General features: G+C 40.8%; 1 protein-coding gene across 1 annotated transcript; it reads right to left on the bottom strand.

Annotated features, from left to right (window-relative positions):
* Positions 1–123: 123 nt before the first annotated feature.
* cds2 (CDP-diacylglycerol synthase (phosphatidate cytidylyltransferase) 2) lies at positions 124–26,992 on the bottom strand. Its single transcript, XM_063017890.1, has 13 exons — positions 26,863–26,992; positions 18,623–18,765; positions 15,067–15,163; positions 13,752–13,849; positions 12,040–12,179; positions 8,674–8,732; positions 6,889–6,971; positions 5,886–5,973; positions 5,297–5,365; positions 5,056–5,208; positions 4,351–4,470; positions 3,555–3,658; positions 124–2,838 (listed from the first exon to the last, which is right to left on the bottom strand). The coding sequence occupies exons 1-13, from the start codon at positions 26,929–26,931 to the stop codon at positions 2,706–2,708; spliced, it is 1,356 nt and encodes a 451-aa protein (XP_062873960.1). The 5' UTR covers positions 26,932–26,992; the 3' UTR covers positions 124–2,705.
* Positions 26,993–27,451: the final 459 nt, after the last annotated feature.

Below are 27,451 nucleotides of genomic sequence, written 5' to 3'. Positions count from 1 at the left end.
GGATGAAACGGTAGATGAACTAAAATAAAAATAAATAATAAATACAATTCTTTCCACTCTTATTAAATGATTAACTTTAAGGATTAGATTTACAAGCATCAGAAGCAAGACAGAATAATTAACTTAGCCATAAACATAAAACACTTTAATATTATAATAATTATTATTATTATTTTAATTGACTAATTTCTTGGTCCAGACAGATTCTGTGTTCATAAAAAAAGTTAACATGGGTGTCGGCACTGGTGCTCCACCCGAGCGCCCTGTGTTTCAGTTCTGATTGACATTTATAGCTAAGATCACTTATACTGTAGTTATACTGTAGGCCAGACACAAATTACAGATGCACGTTAATGACTTGAGAAAAGCAGGTCTGTATTTTACAATCGTAACACATAAAAACAAAAAACCTCCACATGAACACACTGTGAATACAAAGATGGGCGTGACAATGGCACATAAAACTGTAAACATTCATAACATAATAGACGATAACACAGGCGATGATGGTGGGGGGTGGCACAAAGAGAGTAAGCACACACACACACACACACACACACACACACACAAGATGAAGATGTAGGATGGATTATTGGATGGATCTCGGATGCATTACTGCACTGGTGACCTTTAACGTGGCCTCGTCGCTGTCGGACTGTAAATCGAGGCCTGTAACAGATTCTTAAACTAAAGCTTAGGATTTCATTTAAACCATCAGTTCAACTTCCAAGTAGTACAGGTGATAAAATACAATCACTAACTGAGCTTAAATGTCCTTTTTGACCTTCAGTTTAATGTTGTGGTTGTAATATTGAAAAATAATCCGCGGCCTGTGAGAAATGAGGCACACGGACGTGGACATTCTGCACTACGGAAGTTTACCAGCAGTGATTGAATAATTAAGCTAATACTGAACTCTGTCTGGTGAGAAGCACATTTTTAGTGCGTCCAATTTGTACCCAATTGCGTTACGCTTCCTCTCTACTGGTGCTGACCCCCGCCCCGATTGAGTAGAGCGAACTGACACACGCCCCCTCCGACACTTGGGCATCTCTTTTCACCTGCACGAGGCGAGTTCATATGCAGATCAGCTTTGTGTACGGAGAGACACACCCTGAACTCTGTGCAGACGCCGTCAGTCAGCCAGCAGAGGTCGTAAGTGCACCAGTTATGAGGTCCCTATCCGGCTGTTTCCTTCACTGTATGAACAACAAGCCAATCGTTGTTCATGTAGCCGCCCAGCCTGCCGGATGGCAGAGCTGAGCTTTTACCGCTGCGCCACCTGAGCGGCATTTGTACATAATCTTTATAAAAGCTTTAATTTTTTTCTTACCAAATTGAATCTATATCACTCTACAGATCAACCTTCATTTAATTCCTATTTAAAGCAATAGTTTGGCCAAAAGTTACATATATAAAATGTATAATTTTCCCTTAGTTCAGACTTTTGGTGTCCCGACGTTCTGGCATTTATATTATAACGTCATTATCATCATCATCTCCTACATTTGTTATATTTTTATGCATTTTTGTCTCGATTTAATGTAGTCAGTCTGTCTTCCACTGCTGGGGACCCCCGATTTTTTGCAGTCGAGGTGGGTATATCTCTGCTCACGCCTCCTCTGACCCGCACGCAGCCCTTAACGGAACCCTTTTCCACCCATGCACTCTGCACAGGCGCCTCTATCCGCCAATCAGGGTCCTTACACAGCGTTTGAAGACCCCGCTCACATAGTCCGGCCATCCCGCCCCACAGGCACTGCCAACTATGCACGCTACATGGCGCCCAGACGACCGCCGTTTCAAACCGTGGAGTTCAGAATCTAGACGCTGGTGTGCTAGCGGAATATCCCGCTGCGCCACCCGACACGACTGTAAATTCAGCCATCAAGCATCAACTCACATGAAGAAATAGTGTTTGTTTTTAGAACACAGCTGATTTGATTCGAGGCACGAGCACGTCTACGTATTTACAGAAACCGCTTGGTTGCCTCATAGCCTCAAACGTTGGACACCAAAGCTATTTTGGCAAATAAACTACACCACTCCCTTTCAGTAGTGGAAATGTTTTTTTTTTTGGCTGAACTTTGCATTAAATACTATTAAATAATATTTGGCAGTTTTTAATGTCCTTATGGCAGATAAATAATATCGACATTAAAACAAACAAACCCACACATCCTGAATATCAATATGAACATAAATGCAAATCTGTTATCAGTAACACCAACGTTAAACTACGGTATGCGAGTTTGAAATAACAGTGTGATAAGCAGTGCATTAAAAACAAATAAAATACAATCTGGACCCTAAATATATAGAATATAATATACGGTTTAACCTAAAATATTCAGACACGATACAGGTATTCACGTGGTAATGACTTACAACTGCAGAAGTCGTGACGTGTCTTCACATATTGTGTACAATATTTATCTTCTCTGACATAAAAGAAACATACAGTATATTACTTGCAAAAACACTCTCTCACACACACACACACACACACACACACTCACTCTACAAACACGCTCACACACACACCCTCAGAGATATTGATATTGGAATGACCCAAGGCTTTAGTTTAGTTAGGTTTTTTTTCTCCTGATTTTCCTCCTCGTGTCTCCCACCTCTACACACGTCCCGCTCCGAGCAAACTCCACTCCGCTGGCTGCGTCTCATTCATCAATTCATCGCGATCGGGTTTAGGCTGCCTCCTCTAGGGCGGCGAGCAGGCCTCGCTCGGTGAGGTGGGCTTTCAGGGAGTTATAGATGTTGAGCTGCTGGTCGGGTCTCAGAGCGAGCAGCTGCTGGATCACTTTGGTTGGGTTCGGCCCTCTGCAAAGAGACGAAGGGATGAAGACAGGCGGAGAGGAGGAAGAGGAGAACGTTCTCGTTAGGTGGGATGGTTTCTCTGCATGCTTTGTTAGCCCCCTTTCACGCTGTTCTTCAATGGTCAGGACCACCACAGAGCAGGTATTATTTAGGTGGTGGATGATTCTTAGCACTGCAGTGACACTGACATGGTGGTGGTGTGTTAGTGTGTGTTGTGCTGGTATGAGTGGATCAGACACAGCAGTGCTGCTGGAGTTTTTAAACACCGTGTCCACTCACTGTCCACTCTATTAGACACTCCTACCTAGTCGGTCCACCTTGTAGATGTAAAGTCAGAGACGATCGCTCATCTATTGCTGCTGTTTGAGTCGGTCATCTTCTAGACCTTCATCAGTGGTCACAGGACGCTGCCCACGGGGCGCTGTCGGCTGGATATCTTTGGTTGGTGGACTGTTCTCAGTCCAGCAGTGACAGTGAGGTGTTTAAAAACTCCACCATACCAGCACAACACACACTAACACACCACCACCATGTCAGTGTCGCTGCAGTGCTGAGAATGATCCACCGCCTAAATAATACCTGCTCTGTGGTGGTCCTGTGGGGGTCCTGACCATTAAAGAACAGCACAGAAAGGACCGGGACCGCCACACCTGGGAGTCGAACGCAGGAACTTCTTGCTGCAAGGCGACAGTGATAAAGTAATAAAGAAACTTACTCACCTGATAAAGCTTGCGATGTAAACATTGACGAATGTTGCCATGAGGTACTGGCAGTCGAAGCGGTCCATAATTCCACCGTGACCAGGGATAGTGTTGGCAAAGTCCTGCAGAAGGACAAAGGAAAGTTGGTTTTAATATTAAAATAATGGAATCTTAAGTTGTTTTCACTGATTTTGGGCTCATTTTGAGCAGCAGAACAGGGTTCACACAATTAATCAACCTCCAGGTTCAATTTAACGCTAGTATATTCACCTAGTGCTTGCCAATCACTGGATTAAGCCTTGTAAGCTGCATGATTACAAACAAAACAGAATTGATCTAGTATTCCTATTAGTTTTATTCCTATTAGTTGTAGTTACATGTATTTAATTCCTCAAATCAATATGCATCAACCTGAACATAAATAAGCACTAAATGGTCTCTGGAAAGTGGGAGCTCTCTGAATTTGGGCTTTCTTTCTTAACTTCTTTTGTAAGTGGATCAGAGTTTGGTACCCAGGAGCACACACAGGTTTAAAAACTGCTCTAAATAAACCACTTTGGGTCTGAATGCATTTGGATTGGGAACAAAAGTACTAGTATAAAAACGGTCCAGTTATATTCCTAATTGACATTCTGTCAAATAAAGAACAGCTCTAACCTGGCAAACAACCTGACAGCTCAGTAAGATACACAAGTCAGTATCTCTCCTACATTAAACCCAACACAATGATGCTTCCACTCCTCGTTAGGAATCATTTCTGCCTTTCTAACTATATGAATCGTATTCAAAAACTGTAAATCTGTTGATCTCGAACCTTAATCTTGAAGGCCCTCTTGAATCCGCTGGCGAAGAAGCCTCCGAATGGTCCCATGATGGAGGCGAAGCTAGACAGAGCGATGCTGTGGATCTGGAATGGGTAGAGCTTCACTGTGGTCTAAAGAAAGGAGAGAGAAAAACGTATCTCTCATTCCTGATTCATGCTCACACTACTGCTGCATCTGGATAAATAACAGATTTATTTCTTTATTAGGATTTTAACCTCATGTTTTACACACTTTGGTTACATTCTTGACAGGACAGGTAGTTACTGGTTCAAGTTTTTAATCTCAAACACAGTCATGGACAATTTAGTGTCTCCAGTTCACCTCCAGTTCAACTCGCTCGCATTCTGCATACGGTAAATCAGGGGGTTTTAACCTGTGGGATAAATGGATGTGGGGGGAACATACCTAAAAAGGTACAAGATGTATAATTAATTTAAGTATTTAACTTGTTTACTTTCATTGTTTACTATCTAAGCCCAGAATTTCGGCTTCTGTGCTCCGTCCTGAGATTAACAGATAACCGCCCGAGTTTAATGTCATTTAAAATCCATTAAAACATTGTACAATGTCCCTACTTCTAAAACGACTGGATTTAAAAACGCATTTCTTGTGTCGTGACTGATCACGGCTGTCACTTGGACCCCTCCTGGTCCAAATGCATGTGTATTATCCATTTCTGTGAGTGACTGTGTTACCCAGCCACTGATGGACTGCAGGACGGAGGGCAGCGTGTAGTCCTGCAGCTGAAAGAGCTCCGAGGGCTCACAGTCCACCGTAAAGCTGTTGGTGTCGTTGTTGAACTCAACCGGACACACGAAGTACCGGTAACCGGACATCACGTAGGATAACTGGAGAAAAAGAGAACATAAGAGTCATTATCACGAGCAAGACGTTCTGTATGTCCACATAATTCAATCATTTTTTTGCTTTACTTACTAGGATTCCAAAGACTATTGTGGCGAAGAATCCACCAATAAAACCTTCCCACGTCTTCTTGGGGGAGAGCTGTGCAGACAAACGCATTCATTAAAGGTGTAACAGTGATACAGTTAAGCAACACAACACGAGAGGGAGTGTAATGATAACACAAATAACATTGCGCCTGTGATTGGGGAGGGGGGGGGGGGGTGTCTTTGCTGTGATGTTTATTAAAAACAATCATATAAAGGAAAGGAAATTCTATGCTGCCAACATTGCAGCAACAGTCTAAGGAAGGTCCTTTCCTGTAGCAGCGTGACTATGTCTGTAAAGTGTCCTGCACAGAGCCCCTGTATACCTTATTCATGCAATTAGACAATCACAGCACTGTGTAAGGAGATATGAGTCTATAGAACACTGGGTTTTACTGAGCAGAGAAAGGTACTTTTGGAGTCCGAGAGAGGCTTTACTGTCATTCCAGCTCTATAAAAGTACATACTGAAACGAAACGTTCCTCCAGGACCAGGACCAGGACCAGGGCGCAACACAGAACACAAGTGCAAAACAACAACATAAACAGGCTGAAATCCGCATGTTAAATGCTCACCTTGATTAAAGGAGTACGGCCAAAGAAAAATCCAAACATGTAGGCCATTATGTCATTACAGATCACACAGGAGATGGGAACAATAAACCTGCACACACAAACCACACACACACACACACACACACATTATTTACATACTGAGAATTATATAAGCTGACCAGAAGTTTTAACCAATAGTATAAACACGCTCAACCGAGCTGATGATGCATTTTATTGTTTATCAAGACAAAAAAGGGACAAACGTGGTATAACTGGTACAACAATAAATATTGGCATCCAATCAGAGTCAAGGTTTAATTAGGATTAATATTATAAATATACAGAAAATCTCCGATAGTAAACCTGTGTGGTGTAGTGATAACAGCAGTGCCTGAGTTCTGGGGGTTAATAACTGGCCTGGACTACATAAGGCAGATACAGAAGGCGCATGATGTTACGTGAACCTAGCTGAGTCGGTCCCAAGCTTGGATAAATAGGAGGGGTTGTGTCAGGAATGATAAATAAATGATACGTTTTGGTATAATCAAGAAAAAAGACTTTTAGACATATGTATATTAATATTAAGACATATATGTTGCTGTGCCAAGATCTCTTACCATAGTCACCATAGTACCAATTCTAATTCCTAATAACGTGATCTAATCCTATCTCAATCAGTGTGTAAGTAGAACAGGGATTAATCAGCCATGGCCATGTACTGTATGTTGTGTATTTGTCCCAGATGATGACTGGTTTGCAGATATAACGTTATAATACCAAGTAGATCTGCAACTTTTTTGTCTTTAGTAGGACAAAACAACATACAAATACAACACATATCATCATTAGAGGACAAAGTAAACCCACAGTGATAATTTAAATGGTAAACTCATTTTTTACCAGAAGGCCAGACAGAATATTATCATTTTAAGGTCTGGATATATTAAGAATGGCACTATGATGTGTAGTATACAGGTTGATTAAGTTTTACTGTGCAGGTGTGAAATGTAGGGTCAATACTAACCAGATCATTCCTTCGAACAGATTATGGATGATGAGATGGGACTGAGTGACCACGATCAGCAGAGTCACATGGGTCCATCCAAACTGCAAAATAGACAGAAATCAGTTTTCAGAATCAGAAATCAAAAGGTTTCTTGGTTGTTCGGTTACAATTACACACATAATAGTCACAGGATTACTGCAGCTAAATGTTCTACTGTACAATATTAACTTAGAATCACTTATGTTGTCAAAAAAGCTTCCTTATTTAAGAAAAGTTCCACCACACCAACCCCGGCTAAAACACCCAAAGTCAAGAATTAAGTCAAGAGTGTCCATGTAGTTTTGGCCACGTAGTGTGTAGCAGCATGGTGATATATTCTGTAATAGCCTCATCACTCCAGAGATTGGACACTTTAAAAACAAACAATATCCTGTAACAACACTTGTTCATTTCAGCCTTTTAAATGACATTATACAAAAAAAAAATTGGCATGGGGACTGTGAGTTATTCAGTGTCCAGTATACTGGACATTTGGAATTAAAAGCATGAAATGTGCAAGATTCTGAAAAAATTAACATATTTATTATTCTATTATAACATGACTTATCAAGTATTGTACATTTATGGCATAATGTAATACATGTTTATGACATTAAAAGCATATACTAGTTTATGCAGAAGATAAAAATTCAAAATACTTTTTTGTATAAATATTTTAAACATTTAATTTAAAACTGTTTTCATTTCAAAAACTCAAATCTTAAAAATCAAAACTCAAACTTTTTAATTAAAACATTCAGCTGTGTTCACCTGTCCTCAGAATCACTTGACTGCTGATCACTTTCACTATTTTGTTGATATTCATCCTCGCCACTCTCAACACTGTAGTCACTATCATCTAGTAATTTAAGCACCTCATCTACCGTCAGCCCTTAACATACACGAATAAGATATGTAAAGCACGAAAAATGCAAGTAGTAATACTGATGCACGTCTTCTAATTCATAGTTAGCAAAATATGTATTAAGTATGTGTAAATACATATTAATTGCTTATATCGTTACCAATCGTTACAAAAACCTTCTAAAAATAAATTATTAATAGATAAAAACCTGTTTCGTTCGGTCACAGATGCGATGAGCGTCTTTCTCAACAGCTGCTATTTTAGGATCTTTTTTCAAGAAGCTAAAAAAATGTCTTTGACCATCCAGTAGAAAGCCAGAGTTGTGTTGGAGCGTCTTAAAGTGGGTGTGACAAAGTAAAACTTCTTGTCTTGTTATAAAACCCAGAAAAAAAATGTCCAGTATACTGGATATTTGGAATGAGGAGGATATGAATAAAGGCGGACTGGTCAATATTTGATTCGTAAGCATAAGTTTAAGTTGGTTCACATCAGTATGGCGTACAGAGGGACATGCACTGCTCTTCATCATTTACTGGCCAGCAGAGGCCGCACTCGCAGCAGCAATGAGGAACCCAGCAGCATAAACTGTGGTCACAATCTTACACCATGATTCAGTTTTCATTCTGCACTACTTGAATTGTATACACACTGAATATTTGCTCTGTTGCATAATTGCACTGCATATAATCCTACAGCTCTGCTTTTAATGTTTATTACTTGTATTCATTCATCATCATACCCGTTTCTCTTACTTATAATTTTGGGTTGTAAAGAATTTGTTGGGAAATTGCACTCTGAATCTCAGAGAATAGAGAATAATCAATTAGTTTTCTTCTTATTCTTAAATGTGAGCCTCGGGTTTGTGCTTCAGGTTTGAGCTTTATTCCAAATTTTCTTACCATGTAGAACTGCAGCCTGTAGTGTTTCTTCACCAAACTCAATACAAACATGCAGAATCCTGAAACACACACACACGCACACACACACACGAGGATTAGAGATGGCAGGCTATTAATCGCATCCCCAGCTGTGTGAAAAACTAAATATAGGTTACAATATGCACACTTCCTCCTAAAAAGAGTGTAATTAGTGACACACTAAAACACCCTTCAACATCAGCCTGTGCCAGTTAAAATCCTCACCTTATAATTTTTCTGACTATGCAGAAGCAGGAGAAAAGGTAGGAGAAACTGGGATTTGGGGCGGGTTGGGGGGTGTATTTACTAATCAGTCAGACTGAAACTCACACTGAACTTTAAACTGAAACTAGCAATGAGGCCGATGTTAAAGATGTTAAAAATAACCAGAACGCATCGTTTTATTTCCGTTCAGGAAACATTTTACATCATATCAGCAAAATGTGACGAGATTTAACCTAGAACATCACAAAAACACACAGCACAGAAGCATAGAAGCAGCCATAGAGGAATGTAATGGATGAAAACCACAAAGAAGCACAAATGCACACTGAAGTAGATTTAAATGCTGTTTTACTTTCAGGCTAATTGGTTCCATTCTCCACCTGAGTCTGTTTAATTTATTATGACCTCTGAGAATGGATTTATAGCGCTCTGTGCTCCTATAAACCCTGAGTTCATGTAGTTTCCTTTATTTAAATTGGTTTCAACCCTCCATCATGCTGACACTTCTTATTTTCTGAGTAAAATGCGCATCTGTTTATTTATACATGAAAACTGACAATCACTACATTTATTACATTTATTTCATATTAAATCATATTTAGGGGTCACCACAGCTGATCCGGTCCACAAACTAGACTTGGCACAGATGCCCTCTCCGACACAACCCTCCTTATTTTATTCGGGCCTGGGACTGGCACTGAGAGTTTGTTTGTTTGTTTGTTTGTGTTTATTGCCATTCCAGCTCAATTAGGCTACGTACATGGCATTAGAGGTGGGTTCAAAACCAAGTTTAAGTTAAATGAAAATTGCTGTTCTATATTTGGCTTTTAATCTTTATGTAATTCAAGAAATTCAGGATTTTTTGTGGGTTATTGTGTTGGCACTGAGAGTGCAACTGTTAGTCCTAAATGTAAATGTCATGTTTACTGTCATCATTTCATTTATTTAAATCGAACACGAGGTGCTCGGGTGGTGCAGCGGCCTATTTTGCTAAGCCCATCCAGGTTCCAATATCAGTGGTAATATCGAGAAGCTGCACATCTACACGAACCAACCCTCCCCTCCCAGACGTAGGTAATCGTGTCTGTGTAGCCGCCTGGCCGTCCGACAGTACTGGACGATTCAAACCCTGATGTAAGCGGTAACAGGCTAGCAAAATAAACCGCTGCGCAAACTGAGCGCCAAAATTAAAAAAAAGGCCGCAGGATGCTACTTTCACCTCCTGAAAACCTCCAACTCCACTCGTTGTAGAGCATTTTGTAGAGAAAGTGTGAATGTGTGATGCAGATGCAGCTATGCTGAGACGTAAGCTTTACGCTTTACCACATCCTGTTCATGTCAGCATGCTTCACACCTAGAAAGTACACAACCGCTCCACCAACGTCCCGCTCTTTTATAGTTTACAAGCAATGCTTTAAGTGCATGGCTGTTATTTATGGCAGCAAGTACAGAGCTGTGTGATATATAAAGTATTTAGAGCCATTAACTCTTTGCACACTTTGTGGGGTGTGTTCGAAAACCTAGTGAGCTGTCTTACTGCCTACACAGGCAGCTGCCTCAGTAGAGAGGATTCTAACAAGTCATTGACTTATAAGGCAGGTTATTCGAACGCGCTACTTACACAGCGATTTCATCAGTGTTCGCTTACTAAGCTAACAGAGTTAGCCTTATGCCATTCGAACCAATGGGATGAGGTGGCACAACGCGCTAGCATGTCAACTAACATCTCCCTTCGTGTACCGAAAACGGTTACATTCGCTGACAAGCCCGAACTTGCAAATAAAAACACTTGTGCACCTTCATAGAAATACAAATTCAATAATAATTTATTCACGTTTGAAAATTTTTGTGCCGTATTGAATGCTGTTACTGCCTTGATCTCTAAGGACGCATCGCATGCTCACTCGTTCTTGAGTCTACCTACCTAGTGAGCATATTAAGGCATCTAGGATTTCGAACAGCCTCCTTCTCGGGATCATGTAGGATGATGTAAAGAGCGTCTATCTAGAGAGCACTAGGTTTTCGAACACATCCGTGGTGTTATGGATGTACATTTACATTTTCAGCATTTAGCAGACGCCTTTATCCAAAGCGACTTACAGTACAGCTACAGTATACAGTCTGAGCAATTTTGGGTTAAGGGCCATGCTCAAGGGCCCAACAGCAGCAACCTGGCAGTGGTGGGGGTTAAACCAATGAACTTTTGATTGTTAGTCCAGTTCTTAACCACTAGGTTTCAGCTTGGATTTGGAATGGATATAATTACCATTTTTCCCATCAATACACACTTAATCAGCCATCATAAGTCATCATAACCCTGCGCTTCGAACCCTGTGCACTCAGATTCCATACTGACACCAAACAGCTTCGGTTTATGATTTCAACGTACAAAAGTTCAGCCATTTATAGTTTGTACTTCCAATATTTATATATTATAAAAGCATTAAAACGTTTTTACTGTTCGGGTGCAAACTTCAGCTTTTAAAATAACATTTGCAACCAACAGCGTTTTTTTTGGCTTTTATTGGTTATTGGTTGACTGGTTCATCACTGATGTCCTAAAACTAAATGCCCCCTTACCCCCAAGTTAACCTGAATCGTAGGAAAATGTTATTATAAACTCATTACTGTATAGCAGATTGAACGATACGTGAGAACGATTATATCAGTGCCAGAGCTGTGCTGAGAATCAGTCACAACCCAAATACTGACTGTGATGATCTTTATTTAATGATAGATGGGATAGAGGGGGGCGGCTGCATTGTGCATAGCAATAACTGTTAGTCACTTCTCATTACTCATTCTGTAAATATAATATACTATTCATATACACTATACACTGCACAATCAGCAATATCTGTTTACTACTTCTGTACATACAGTATGTCTCCTCAATTTCATATATCTGGTCACTTCTGCACTTTAACTGTAATATATGTCAATCGTCTCTATCTGGCACTGCTGGTTAGAAGCAACTGCATTTCATTGGCACTGTACTTACACTCTGCACAGTGACATTACAGTTAAATCAGTAACTGTATACCTACAGATTGCGTATATAACACTATATACACTACTCCTGTGTGGCTGTACGACAGGTGCCTGTCTGTGATTGTAACTCACCCGACAGATAGAGGGCGAACGAGATGAATCGATGATATTTGCTGAGGATGCGCAAAGGTTCCTCCCTCTGTACCAGCGCAAAGAAGGTATCAGTCACCGTCTCACCATAGAAGAAGTAGTTCACACACAACAGGAAGTACCTGACAAACACACAAAGTCAGCTTAGAGTTGATCTATCTATCTATCTATCTATCTATCTATCTATCTATCTATCTATCTATCTATCTATCTATCTATCTTTTAACGCCGTGTTTACTCTTGTGAGTTACATTCACGGCAGGAAAGGTGTACGTGGGTGCTTTGTATCCTTTACATACTCTCTGATATTATATGTATATTCCTAATTAAGTGATGGCAATGAAGTTCAAAAGCTTTTCTGCTTTTTTTTTTTCCTTCTTCTCCCCCTTTAGCGCATCCAATTGATCAATTTTGCATCGTGCTTCCTCTCTGTCTATGCCGAACCCCGCCCTGACCGAGGAGATCGAAGCTAACCCGCATCCCCTCCGAAACATGGGCAGCAGCCGGATGCATTTTTGCCACCCACACATCGATGGGTTTGGCGCCACCTAGCGTTGCCTGCGGAGAGACACACCCTAAGGGCGCCTCTAATCAGCCGGCAGAGGTCGTAATCGCATTCTGACAGAGAGAGACCCACATCCGGTTCTTTGTCCCGCCCCCCCCAACCGAGCAACCGGCCAATCGTTGCTCATACAGCCGCCCAGCTTCGAACCGGTGAAGCAGAGCTGGATTCGATACCACGCACTCAGAATCCAGCCCTGGTTGCAGCGCGTCTTTTTACCGTTGCGCCACCTGAGCGGCGTTTTCTGCTTTTTCTAGGTTAAAAATGTCTTTACATTGTTCCAGCCATGGAGAATTTTTGTCTTTCCCTTCAGTGTGTGTTTAATCGTGATGGGTAATCAGCAGGATTCGCATTGCGGAGCATCCTCCACCTTTATCATGTAGGAATGTGTAAGTCCAGTGCGACATCTAGAGTACATAACTTGATCTTTACGTTTTCCTGGGTATGATTTCTGCTGGATTTTTATGCCAGGGCATTTTTCATAAAGCTTGTTCTGTGTTAATGTGTTCCATTCTGTCAGCCTAGAGAAAAGCAGGCAAAACTCCCAAAGGCCCACAACCCATAGCCTTGTTAGGCTGTGATGGTTTACTAGCTGCAATGTCAAAACCTTAATGCCCAGAATCTAAAAGCCCTGTATTCATTATACTATCCTCAACTATCCTGTACAGGAAGCCAATCTGGTTAAGAGCGTCTGCAAAATGAAGTGTAAATCTGTTTGATGATTAACAAAAGACAAATAATGTCCGACACTCATGATGCATCTCAAGCGAATGACTTGTAATATGCCAGACATTTACATTTACATGTTCAGCATTTAGCAGACACTTTTATCCAAAGCAACTTCCAGTACTGTGACAGTATATTGTCCAAGCAATTAAGGGTTAAGGGCCTTGCTCAAGGGCCCAACAGTGGCAACCTGACAGTGATGGGGTTTGAACCGGCACCTTTCTGATCACTAGTCCAGTACCTTAACCGCTAGGCTACAGCTGCCCAGACGAGCTGAATTTAATAATGCACACAGTCAGATAGGAGTAAGAGTTTACAACAAAAGACTTTGAGTGTAACTGAGGAAGGAAGGAAGGAAGGAAGGAAGAAGTGTAAAAGAAAAAGAAAGTGGAGAAGGACGTCTTACCAACTGAGCGTTCTGAACCAGGGGAGGTGGTAGGAGTGATACACGCTATAGCCAATGGTGATGATCTCATGAAAACACTTGATCTGAACACAAAGGACCTGCAAGACAAAGAGAGGAAGAAACAAACAAAAACAAGTGAAAACATTGTACACACAGTCCAGTTACACTTCCAGTCCTAAACTGTAGGAGTTTGTCGACAGTTTGCTTCAATTTAATAAGCTCTCTAGCCGACTTTACCAGCATTATACTGTATTATCGCTCATTTGCAGCACATGCGCGTGCATACTTACAAAAACCAGTAACATTTATAACCTGATTAAGAACATTACTAGAGCTCGATTACGTTAGCCCACCCCCATTCTGACATTTCGATTTGTGTGTTCTCATATCGCTTTAAAAAATTTGGAACACTGTTTATCTGAAGAACCAAAAAAGCCTGTTTACACTCATCACGATTGTCCAATTCAATCATTACAAGGTCATAGCAAGGTCACAGTATGACTTACAAACAAGTTGGCCAATAACATTACTCACATTTACACTGGTACTAATGGAAAACACAAGGTGTGTGTGTATTTTACATGTATGTGTTTTACAAAATGTAGAAATGTTAACTCCTCAATAACCATAAGCAAACCCAGGACAACAGTGGTAAAGGAAAACCGTACCAGAGAGGTACCAAGGGCTTAAGCTTTCTATCTGTACCAAAGTTCCACTCTAACTAACAGTGGGGGGCAAGTAAATTTGGTGTTATGGCTTCCAAATGTTGGGACTCACTACCACAAAACCTACATAAGTCACATCATTCAAACGACAGCTGAATAATAATTCTAATCCGGCTCTGGTTTAGATTTTTGTTTACCCCTTCAGTTCTGGAATTACCGCTCATATGCATGTTCTAACTATTTGAAAGTGTCCTTGCGTTTGGGGAAAATGCTATAAAAATTAAACATATTATTATTTTCTGCTCATTAGGGGGTCATTTCTGGTTTAGATAAATTCTAAAGACAAAAAAACTCATTCTAAGATACACAAACACATAAATAACGTGATACATTGGTTAACTACATGTGTAGCTGCGCTCTTTTGGATGGATTCATAATTGAGCAGTATTATGAACTTGTTATGTACTTGTTTGTACGTGGCTCGTTTGTAGAACTATACGCTCCGTCTGCTGTTTATTAAAGTTGGAGAAACTGAACGCCAGTCAGCAAAGCGTTTGTTTTATTCAATCGCAGAAATGTGCCCACATGTGCCATGGAGCCCTGAATTGTACAGTGAAGAGGGGGAGGTGGAGGATGAAGAAGGCACTTACGATCATCATCAGCACTATCGGGCCCAGATAGATGATGAAGAAGAAGAAGGAAATCATCGCCAAAGTGAGGATGCCTCGTACCCACCAGTTTTTCCATCTGTGGAACAGAAACGCAGAAACGTCAAATTAATTACAGTCGAACTGAAGAAAATGCATTTTACATATAATAAAATCAACTAGGCATTCGGGCGTCACTGCGGTAAACCACTGGGGTTCGGACAGCCTAGTCTAGTATCATTTTTAAGAAACGTCTGGAGTTTGTTTTTATAACGGCATGTCATATCTATGTCATATCTGTTTTACCCTAGTTTTATTTGTTTTGTATTACATATATGTTTTCAGTTTTATATTATTAAGGAAATTGAGGATTATTTCTGAATTATCTTGGGTAAAAATTCTTTTAATGTGTTGAGCATATGCTGTCGGTCTTTCACTGTTGTATTTTGGGTAGGGCTGTCAAACGATTAAATTTTTTAATCGCGATTAATCTCAGAATTTCATATAGTTAATCGCGATTAATCGCATTTTTTAAAAAAAAGAAGAAAACAAGGATTTTTAAGTGAAATGTTACAATTAAAATGGTGAACACATTTTATGCTAAATGTACTTATGTTAAAAACTGCTGGGACAAGAGAAAACTGTAATTCACTCACATACTATGCAGTAATACTATCCAGCAGAGACCCTTGACTTCGTATAAATGTCAGATTGTAGGTTAAAATTTCTCCAAACACTGTAGATCAGCGGTGCTTTAGGTGGGATAAGGCGTAGTTATTGTAACAGACTTTTCTGTGCTTGTATCGTGACATTTGATGGACGTTTCTACACGAAGTGAGTGTGTTTTGACCCTTTGGGGCTTCCATAGTTCATGGACAAGCATGCTTGGCTAACGCGATGACTCTAGCTGTCCGGTACTGTAACAGAAGGAGTTAATCAAAGTGTTCTGCTCCCGACAATTTGTGAATATACCATGTATTTATTTCTTTATTAAGCGAGTGCATCACTACATGCTCGGTTACATTACGTTAACAAAGCGCAAATGAAAAACGGTGGCAAGTCTCAACATGAACTACGGATGACTCGCAGGGCCAAATAGAATTTGCGTTTACGGCACTATTTTTTTTTATCGCGTTAAATTGAGATTGCGTTAATGCGTTATTATCGCGTTAACTTCGACAGCCCTAATTTTGGGCATTCGATCAGGGTGTGTTTTAAGGTGATTGGTATGTGGCGGTCTACGCAAAGTGTGGGGTTTACTCCCGGTATTAAGTGCTTGTGTGTTAATCTGCTGTATATTACTTGATCTGTACATTTATTATTCCAGATGGGGTAATATTGCATAGATTATTGCTTGTTTGTGTGTTCCATTGAAGTTGCTAATTACTTTTAATGTAGTCGTTTATATGGGGTTTAAAGTTGATGATTTATTTGTAGGGTTCTTTCTCTTGCCAACTGGTCAGCTGAGGAAAATGTGGAGTAAGGAGAAAAGACAGGAGAATAAAAACAAAGGGATAATTTTCTGTTTAAGAATTTTACTATTATAATAACACTGCACTTTTCTTACAGAGCATAGCAGCGTCGCATTAAACCGTGACTTCCACTGTCGGCACTGTTTGTCGCATGCTTGCCACAGTGTTATATTTTGGTGGGACCCAGTGTGACAGCATTTCATGGGGCCCGAAAATCCCTATAAACACGTGATTATATAAATTCCGCTTTCAGTTTTGGTATAGACAGTGCTCTGTGTGACGAGTTAACCATGCTCAGAGTTAATGAATGGCTCACAGCTAACAGTCATGTGGTGACAGCATCTGTGAACTGTAATTGGACGTGAGCCCGAAGCAAACACAGAAAGCACAATTAGCTTGTCTGGCAGGGATCGGCAGTTTGTGGATAGCATTCTGTGCTATCGTGATATTTCGTACTGCTCTCTCTGGTATCGTACTAAAAGAATGAATTAGATTTTGTAAAAACAGCTGTACACTCACACACAGTACAGTGATAAAACATGATGTCCAATACTGACACGAGTACACACATCAGCTCCAGCAACATAAAGCTCAGTGACCGATCAATAAACACACCCAGCTCTTACAGGAGATCAATAACTGCACCAGGAACAGGAGAGATGACTTCATCCCAGATCATCATCAGCACCCTAGCGCTCGTGTAATTCACAACCAGCCAGATTACAGATTACAGACCAGTACCTACCTACCAGTACCTACCTACCTACACACCAGTATTGACCAGTACCTACCTACCTACCTACCAGTATTGACCAGTACCTACCTACCAGTACCTACCTACCTACCTACCTACCTACCTACCTACCTACCTGTCGGTACCTTTCAGTACCTACATACACCTACCTACCAGTACATACCGGTACCTACCAACCTACCTACAAGTATCTACCTACCAGTACCTACCTACACCTAACTACCTACCAGTACCTACATACCTACCAGTACCTACCAACCTACCTACAAGTACCTACCTACCAGTACCTACCTACACCTAACTACCTACCAGTACCTACATACCTACCAGTACCTACCAACCTACCTACAAGTACCTACCTACCAGTACCTACCTACACCTAACTACCTACCAGTACCTACCTACACCTAACTACCTACCAGTACCTACCTACCTAGCAGTAGCTACCAGTACTTACCTACCTACCTACCAGTACCTACATACCTACCAGTACCTACCAACCTACCTACAAGTACCTACCTACCAGTACCTACCTACACCTAACTACCTACCAGTACCTACCTACCTAGCAGTAGCTACCAGTACCTACCTACCTACCTACCTACCAGTACCTACATACCTACCAGTACCTACCAACCTACCTACAAGTACCTACCTACCAGTACCTACCTACACCCAACTACCTACCAGTACCTACCTACCTACCAGTACATACATACCTACCAGTATATACCTACCTACCAGTACCTACCTACCAGCACCTACCAGTACATACCTACCTACCAGCACCTACCAGTATCTACCTACCTACCAGTACATATTTACCTACCAGTACATACCTATCTAAACCATTTAAAGCAGCCATTTCTCCTTCTACATGTGTTTACAATTAAGAGGAAAACAAAGTACCTGGAGGATATTCACATAGACCTGTTTACATTGGTATGAATTAATTTATGTATTTACGTTTATGGCATTTAGCATTTTCCAAAGCGACATACAACTGAATAAATACAGTTAGATTTAAAGGACTTGTTTAGGGGCCGGACTTGAAGTTTCCGATCACTCGTCAATAGATCAATAGTCCAGGACTTTAACCACTGAGCTACCACAATATAATATCACACTGATTCATATCAGAGTTTTGTGTTCCTTGCCGGCCTCTTATTGGCTGTTAGTTGTTAGACGAGCCTCAGAGCATTGTAAAATTCCAATTGAAAAATTTCTGACAATGCTAGCAAATTTTCATCGGCTGTGTTTGGTCACAGTAGTACTAAATCGGCCGCTCATGATAAAGAAAAAAAAACTTCTTGTCTCTGTATAACAACAATACCTTGACGAGAGGCCTGACAGGGCTTTGTTGAGCACCTCCGGTGTATCATCAGATGGCGCGGGCACATCGGGTACGCTGTCGGGCTTGGACTCGCCGTCTGATAAGCCTCCATCCTTCTCAATCTTGTCCTCTGCCTCTGAGCCCTAAACACACAGAAACAAAAAGGATGTTTTAGGATTTTTATTGTTTATTAGGATTTTAACGTCATGTTTTACACTGTGGTTACATTCGTAACAGAAACGGTAGCTACTCGTTACACAAGATTCATCAGTTCAAGTTTAATATCAAACACAGTCATGGACGATTATTTATACTTGTATATATATTTGTATATATTGTTGATAAAATATATATATACTATTTTCGAGCCATAGTGTCAGACTCACAACTGCTAGACTACTGGAGGCCAATAATTTTCTAAGTATCTATCTATCTATCTATCTGTCTGTCTATCTTATTACCCATCTATCTATCTGTCTGTCTGTCTATCTTATTACCCATCTATCTATCTGTCTGTCTGTCTATGTTATTATCTATCTGTCTGTCTGTCTGTCTGTCTGTCTGTCTATCTATCTTATTACATATCTATCTGTCTGTCTATCTTATTACCTATCTGTCTGTCTGTCTGTCTGTCTGTCTGTCTGTCTGTCTATCTATCTATCTTATTACCTATCTATCTGTCTGTCTGTCTGTTATTACCTATCTATCTATCTATCTATATGTCTGTCTGTCTGTCTATCTTATTACCCATCTATCTATCTGTCTGTCTGTCTGTCTATGTTATTATCTATCTATCTGTCTGTCTGTCTATCTATCTTATTACCTATCTATCTGTCTGTCTGTCTGTTATTACCTATCTATCTATCTATCTGTCTGTCTGTATGTCTATGTTATTATCTATCTATCTGTCTGTCTGTCTGCCTGTCTATCTATCTTATTACCCATCTATCTATCTGTCTGTCTGTCTGCCTGTCTATCTATCTTATTACATATCTATCTGTCTGTCTGTCTATCTTATTACCTATCTGTCTGTCTGTCTGTCTGTCTGTCTGTCTGTCTGTCTATCTTATTACCTATCTATCTGTCTGTCTGTCTATCTTATTACCTATCTATCTGTCTGTCTGTCTATCTTATTACCCATCTATCTATCTGTCTGTCTATCAGTCTTATCTATCTATATATCTATCAATCTATCTCTCTGTTTGTCTGTCTGTCTGTCTATCTAATTACCTATCTGTCTGTCTGTCTATGTTATTATCTATCTATCTATCTATCTATCTATCTATCTATCTCTCTATCTCTCTATCTATCTGTCTGTCTGTCTGTCTGTCTGTCTGTTGTCTGTCTGTCGTCTGTCTATCTTATTACCTGTCTGTCTGTCTATCTATCTGATCTAAAATTCTAAAAAAGATAATATAAAAATAAAATAAGAACGGTTTAAAAAATGTCCTGAAATGTATCCGGGGTGTGTAAACTTTAGCACCAGACTGTAGTTTATAAAGTCTGCAGAGTTTAAATATTATTCATCTTTAAATGCATCGATCGACCGTGTTGTCCTCTGCACATGTGACGCCTCTATCAGCAGCATCCTTTCTGCGCCGTTATCTGACGGCGGCAATCTGGGTGTCACGCAGCAGCCTGTTGCCGCGGTGTTACATAAGCACCGATCCAGAAGTGCCTTCCCAATCACCATGGCAACAGATACCCTGTACCAGGACGGTTCCAGAAAAGCCCGAGAAGTGCACTTGTAGACGGCAGCGTGAAGGAAAGCAACGAGGTTCCAGCTCATGAGGGATGAACCGACACGCTTCATCCAGCCGAGAGGAGGCGGGGTTGCCATGGTGACCGTACTTCCCGTCATTCAGGAAGGAACGGTTAAAAATACTCTCAGCCTTTCCTTCGGGCTGAGCAGACGTAAATAGCTACCCCAAAAGAAAACTGAGGACATCCTCAGAGCAGAGGAGAAAACAAAGCTGGTGGACGACGGAGATGGAGAGAAGTGAGAGGAGGGAGAGGAGGACGAAAGCCCTCGTCTGTTTACTTGCCGTGATTTATTTTGGTTATTTTGGTTTGGCTAAGAGCAAGATGTAAAGCTGGGAGGCATCCCAATTCATACCACAGCAGGAATGTGTACGGATGGACCTATTACTGTAGCATAGTTAGGTCTAAACTGATACAGAGCATCATAGTAACCTTGGTGACTGCATCCAAGCACGTTATGTAAAACGTCAGAGGAGAAATGATGGGTCTGGATATTCTGAATAGCACAAGATGTTTACACAATGCACTGCAGTATTGTGCACTCAGTACATGAACCAGTCCAAAACTCTGCATCAAACTGGTGCGCTGCACAAATCCCATTACAGTAAATAAGCAAAATATAGACACATACACCGATCAACCATAACATTAAAACCACCTCCCTGTTTCTACACTCACTGTCCATTTACCATATAGAAGCACTTTGTAGTTCTACAATTACTGACTGTAGTGTAGTCCATCTGTTTCTCTACATGCTCTACATCCTTTCATGCTGTTCTTCAATGCTCAGGACCCCCACAGGACCACCACAGAGCAGGTATTATTTAGGTGGTGGATCATTCTCATATTTTAAACACCTCACTGTCACTGCCGGACTGAGAATAGTCCACCAACCAAAAACATCCAGCCCCAGTGTCCCACCGATGAAGGTCTAGAAGATGACCGACTCAAACAGCAGCAATAGATGAGCGATCGTCTCTGACTTTACATCTACAAGGTGGACCGACTAGGTAGGAGTGTCTAATAGAGTGGACAGTGTTTAAAAACTCCAGCAGCGCTGCTGTGTCTGATCCACTCATACCAGCACAACACACACTAACACACCACCACCATGTCAGTGTCACTGCAGTGCTGAGAATGATCCACCACCTAAATAATACCTGCTCTGTGGGGGGTCCTGTGTCTCTATTGGACAATATAATACAGATATTGATTTTACTTTCAACATGATCGTGCCCACACTTCACTTTTATTTTATTAGGCGTTTTGTGTTAGGAAAATCGGCTGATGGTGAATGATTAGAGGCTTTAAATAGACCCGATTCCTTTATAAAAACTAGGACAAACTACTCAGAGCTGCCAGAGCTTTAGATAATGAATACATGCGCAGTGGTGACCTGGTTGGTGTTGTGATTCACGTGGACTAGATTGAGCTAAATTAGTTCCAATAAAATACTATAACAGAACAAATGAATCACACTATACACCGATGGAGTCCGACACCTTTCTATCAGAACCAGCTTTAACTTCCTCAGTTATCTGAGCTACAGGAGCTTATCAGTGAGCCTTGGCCGCCCATGACCCTGTCGCCGGTTTACCACTTTTGATAGATACTGACCACTGCAGACTGGGAACACCCCACAAGAGCTGCAGTTTTGGAGATGCTCTGACCCGGTCGTCTAGCCGTCACAATCTGGCCCTCGTCAAACTCCATTTTTCCTGCTTCTAACATCGACTTTGAGGATAAAATGTTCACTCGCTGTGTAATATACCCCCCCACTAACAGGTGCCGTGATGAAGAGATAATCAGTGTTATTCACTTCACCTGTAGTGGTCACAATGTTATACCTGGTCGGTGTAAATATATATATAGAGTGAAACGTCAATTTAACAGACCTCTATTTGTCGGATTTCAGACTTAACGGACAGAATCTGGGAAGCCGAACGTCCAGTGCGAATGTGCGATTGTTTGAAATTCCTGCGAGAAGCGAACCAAGACCAGTAGTTCAGTAATCGTCCGCTAGCCGGTGCACGTCTCTCCGTTTACATGAGTGATCGGCTTTATTTTGTCGGGAGGCTCGCTCTGTTCTCGCCTTTTTCTCTGTGTTTTATGCTTCATTTTGCAAGTTCTAGACCAGAGTTTCACAACCTTTTCTGCACCACGGATCGGTTTCATATAAGATATAATTTCACTGACCCGCAGGGACGGAAGGATTTAATAATATCGCTCACAAATGATGTAAAATGAGCTTTTTTCGCTGCAACAAGACACAGCTTCCACCTAGAGGTGACAATAAGACAATAACTACTGAAGTAGAAGCAGTGAAAACTGCTTTCCTAGCGATCTCTAATTATTCATTCTTTCTGTGCGGCCCGGTAATAAATATCCGATCCGCAGACCGGTGGTTGGTGACCACTGTTCTACAGCACCAACAGAGCTTCAGATAGAAGATATAGATATACTTTATTTGTCATATATACAGTACCAGTCAAAAGTTTGGACACACCTTCTCTTCAGTGGTTTTTCTTGATTATTTTTATTTTCTACATTGTAGATTAATAATGAAGACATCCAAACTATAAAGGAACACGTATGGAATTATGTAGTGAACAAAAAAATGTTAAACAAACCAGAATATATTTTATATTTTACCATATTCTACCTCTGCACAGCACAACTGATGCTCTCAAACACGTTAAAAAAGCAAGAAATTCCAGAAATTAACTCTAGACGAGGCACAAACGTTAATTGAAAACCGTTCCAGGCGGCACCTCATGAAGCTGATTGAGAAAATGCCAAAAAGTGTGCAAAGCTGTCATCAAAGCAAAAGATGGCTACTTCAAAGAATATAAAATATAAAACATATTCTGGTTTGTTTAACACTTTTTTGTTTACTACATAATTCCATACGTGTTCCTTCATAGTTTGAATGTCTTCATTATTAATCTACAATGTTGAAAATGTAAAAAAAAATCAAGAAAAAACACAGGAATGAGAACGTGTGTCCAAACTTTTGACTGGTACTGTACATATATACAGACGTACAGTACAATGAAATTCTTTCTTGGCATATCCCAGCTTGTTTTGGGAGCTGGGGTCAGAGCGCAGGGTCAGCCACTATACGGCGCCCCTGGAGCAGACCGGGTTAAGGGCCTTGCTCAAGGACCCAACAGTGGCTGCATAGCAGAGCCTGGATGTGAACCGACAATCTTCCGGTTGATAGCCCAAAGCTCTACTCACTAGGCTACCACTGTTCAGACTCAGAATAATAGTTACTCTGAGTCCCTACTATATAATCACGGCAAAATAAAACACAACGTAAATGAAGTTTCTCCCCAGTAGTACAGTACACCAATTTTAATATTTATTTACAGGTTTTACCTGACATATTTACATTGCTCATTTTACTGTTGAGAAATAACCTGTCTGTTTCTGACAACTGCATTTCACAGACCAGTGCTTCCCCCTTCTAGGTTCCTCTGTATATCAGACACAGATACGACCCGATCAAAGGTTTTCTGCTCGGATGGAAGAACAAATCAGACGTGACTGAAGCGCAAGTGGACAAAACCACAAACTGCCAGAATTAAATATGCAAACTATTTTTCCAGCGGACGATTTACCACATCCATCTGGACTGGGGAGCATGCAAAACTACAGGTCTGAAGCCGTGATGTAATGCACCTCACCCATATCCCTCCTACCACCTCCAGTGTGGTTTCACTAGTATTAAACTCCTTTAACAGAACTGCACATTTACAAGACACAAGAAGCTAAAATTATCTACTCACCATTTCCACAGTGCTAGATCCACACTTACTGGTGCGTTCCATAATACTAACAATCCCCAAACGAACCTTTCAAAACTAAATTAAACTAACTGTTAAAGTTTCGGACGTTGGACGGGTGTAGGTCACTCAACTGTGGACTTTTCTTCCTTCGCTCTTTCCTACTGCTGCCAAAATACTTAGACTGAAGTAATAAAACACAGCAAGAATTGTTCCTGAGCCCCGTCCACCCACGATAACTTAATTTGTGTCACACAGCGACTAATCGCTGGAATGGTCGATTGGATGAACGTGATTTCTTTCAGCGTAGTGTTTCCCTGTCCTGGCACTATTAAAATGTTGAAAACGATCAGTATGACATTTACATTTTTGGCTGAGCAATTGAGGGTTAAGGGCCTTGCTCAAGGGCCCAACAATGGCAACCTGGCAGTGGTGGGGTTTGAGTTTCCAGTACCTTAACCACTAGACTACAACTGCCTCACTTGCTCCTGGATATCGTGAGTGTTTTTATAATTTCATTTTCTTACTGCAACAAGTGACTGATTCAAAATTAAAACTTTTAAGGTTGATTGTATCTATTTAAGTCTCACTTTTCTTTCCTGAAATTCGTGAATGACTGAACAATGAATGAATAAATATAATATAAATAAAAATAATACACAGATATAACATAATATAAACTAAGTAAAGATGTACAGTGTTAAGTGTGACATGCTCAGTTACAGTATCGTGCCTATCTGACTCGTCACTAATGGTCAGCACAGATGACCGACCCAAGATGAATGAATACAGGATTTATTATTTATTTAATATCCTTTTAAATGTAGCACTCATTTGTTCAAGTGGTTAACATCTATGCAGAATCTTGAGACCCCTTTACCTTAGCAGACACCTCGGTGGTGGAGGGGCTCAGACCAACAACCTTCTGATTAGTCCAGCACCTTAGCCACTAAGCTACCACGGGTCCTATTTTAACAAGGTTTTATTTATAGACAGATTGGGCAATCGGGTGGCGCAGTGGTAAAATGTCCTAAAATCCAGGGTTTGAATCTCGCCAGTACTATCGGCCGGTTGTGCATCTACACAGACATTCCTTTAATTCATTTTATTTAATTTACGGCATTTGGCAGACGCTTTTATCCGAAGCGACTTACAGAGCTGTGACGATATACTGTCTATGCAATTGACGGATAAGGGCCTTGCTCAAGGGCCCAACAGTGGCAGTGGTGGGGCTTGAACCCGCGATCTTTCCATTACTAGTCCAGCACCTTAACCACTGGCTACAACTGACATGATTGAAGCCTTAAACTGCCTAAAAACTGGTAGGTGCACTTGTCAGTGAACGCTTATGTATATTTATAGCTAAATTAGTCTAACAATTAATTAATTAATTAAACATGAATGTGTACAATTAACAACAAAACCACTATTGTGCACTATTCTGGACCTTGATGGGGTGCAGAGTGATCTGCTGCAGTTAAAATAACTATTAAATAATTTAGACAATAAAAGCAATTAATAATGTTTTAACAGAACAAATCAGTAAAAACGTTCGAAAGAGAATTTTTTATGAGATAGAGATATTAAAGATGAAAATTTATCTTTTACCACTAACCAACCGTCATTAGTCGACAGTAGTAGCCTAGTGGGGAGAGTTTTAAGCTATCAACTGAAAGGTTGAGAGTTCGAATCCCAACTCAGCCACTGTTGGGCCCTTGAGCAAGGCCCCTAACCCTCTCTGCTCCAGGGGCGCCGTACGATGGCTGACCAGAGCGCTCTGACCCCAGCTTCCAAACAAGCTGGGATATGCGAAGAAAAAAATCACGGCATTCTATTCTATCTATTCTAAACCAATAACCATAAATCTTACACCATCCAATCTAACTAATAATCAAATAAACGATAAACAAACATTTTAAGCAGAACTAATCAGCAATCTTTTAACCGGAGGAAACCGGAGCACCCGAAGGAAACCCACGCAGACACGGGGAGAACATGCAAACTCACCACACACAGAAAGGACCCAGACCCGGACCACCCCACCTGGGGATCAAACCCAGGACCTTCTTGCTGCGGGGCGACAGTGCTACCCACCGAGCCGCCCGGCTTTCCTGCAATCATAACCATCTATCTTGTTGCTGGCCGTCCTCTTCCTCCTTTACCTCCAACTCTTCCAATGAATTGGTTCTTCTCATAATGTGTCCAAAACTGAAGAGCTTCAGTTAGATTTTCTGGGCTTGGAGTGAGAAGTTTGGTTTAATTTAGAGTCAAGGGGTTTGAATTCTTCCTGAAGCCAGTGTGTATTCTTAGCTGTGTGTTTATGGTTTGATGTTTTAGTACAATAAAAGTCTGTTTTATTCTTCAGTCAGTTGCGAAAATCGTCAATCAAGAACTGACTTGACAGCTCAATTAGCTCAAGAATGTAAACTAACAATTATTCTGTTCAGCTAGCAGGCCCTGTCACTACTTAAAGTGTTAACATACTGAATTAACACGTATATTTATTTTAAAAGCACGTATTTTTACTTTAAAATGCAATTTAATGCCGGAGTTTCAGTGCTAACCCTAGCTAGCATTCTAGCTGACGTTCGTGTTACCTGGGTGACGAGGCCAGTCCGAGTTAGCAACCACCGCTAGCGACCGTTAGCTTCATTTCCACACCGGATAAAAAACGCATTATAGTGTGTTTACCTTATCTTCAGACTGCTGTTTGTGCAGTTCGCTTTCCGCCGTGCCTCCGCGGTGTCTCAGCTCTGTCATTTTCGAACCGCTCTCAGGAGAAACGTGTATTAATAACAGCAGAAAGTGTGACTGGCTTTAGGTGCCCAGCCTCGGTTCTGACAGACCAGACCGGAGCGCTGTGTGTTTTCTTGTTGTTGCTCTGCAGCGCCCCCTGCTGGTAACAGGGAGTCGATTCCCATAGAAAGAATCGATTCTCTGATTCTAGACTCTGATTCTGAATCTGAACTCAACACTGAACACATTGTGAGCCGAAATAAACATCAATTATATTCAAACAGTACAAAAAGAAATCAAAGAGAGAAATAACAAATAGACAGACAGACATAGATAGATAGATAGATAGATAGATAGATAGATAGATAGATAGATAGATAGATAGATAGATAGATAGACAGATAGGCAGGCAGACAGACAGACAGACAGACAGACAGACAGACAGACAGACAGATAAATAGACAGATAGATAGATAGATAGATAGATAGATAGATAGATAGATAGATAGATAGATAGACAAACATATGAATAGACAGACAGACA

The sequence above is a fragment of the Trichomycterus rosablanca genome, chromosome 21 (assembly GCF_030014385.1).
Source record: "Trichomycterus rosablanca isolate fTriRos1 chromosome 21, fTriRos1.hap1, whole genome shotgun sequence".
Classification (NCBI taxonomy): Eukaryota; Metazoa; Chordata; class Actinopteri; order Siluriformes; family Trichomycteridae; genus Trichomycterus; species Trichomycterus rosablanca.
This window is presented reverse-complemented; position numbering and strand designations above follow the sequence as displayed.

Coding starts and splice junctions, on each gene's coding strand:
- cds2 (XM_063017890.1), bottom strand. CDS start 26,931: ATGACAGAGCTGAGACACCGCGGAGGCACGGCGGAAAGCGAACTGCAC. Junction 18,766..26,862: donor AACAGCAGTCTGAAGATAAG/GTAAACACACTA, acceptor CTGTGTGTTTAG/GGCTCAGAGGCAGAGGACAA. Junction 2,839..3,554: donor TACATCGCAAGCTTTATCAG/GTGAGTAAGTTT, acceptor GTCTCTTTGCAG/AGGGCCGAACCCAACCAAAG.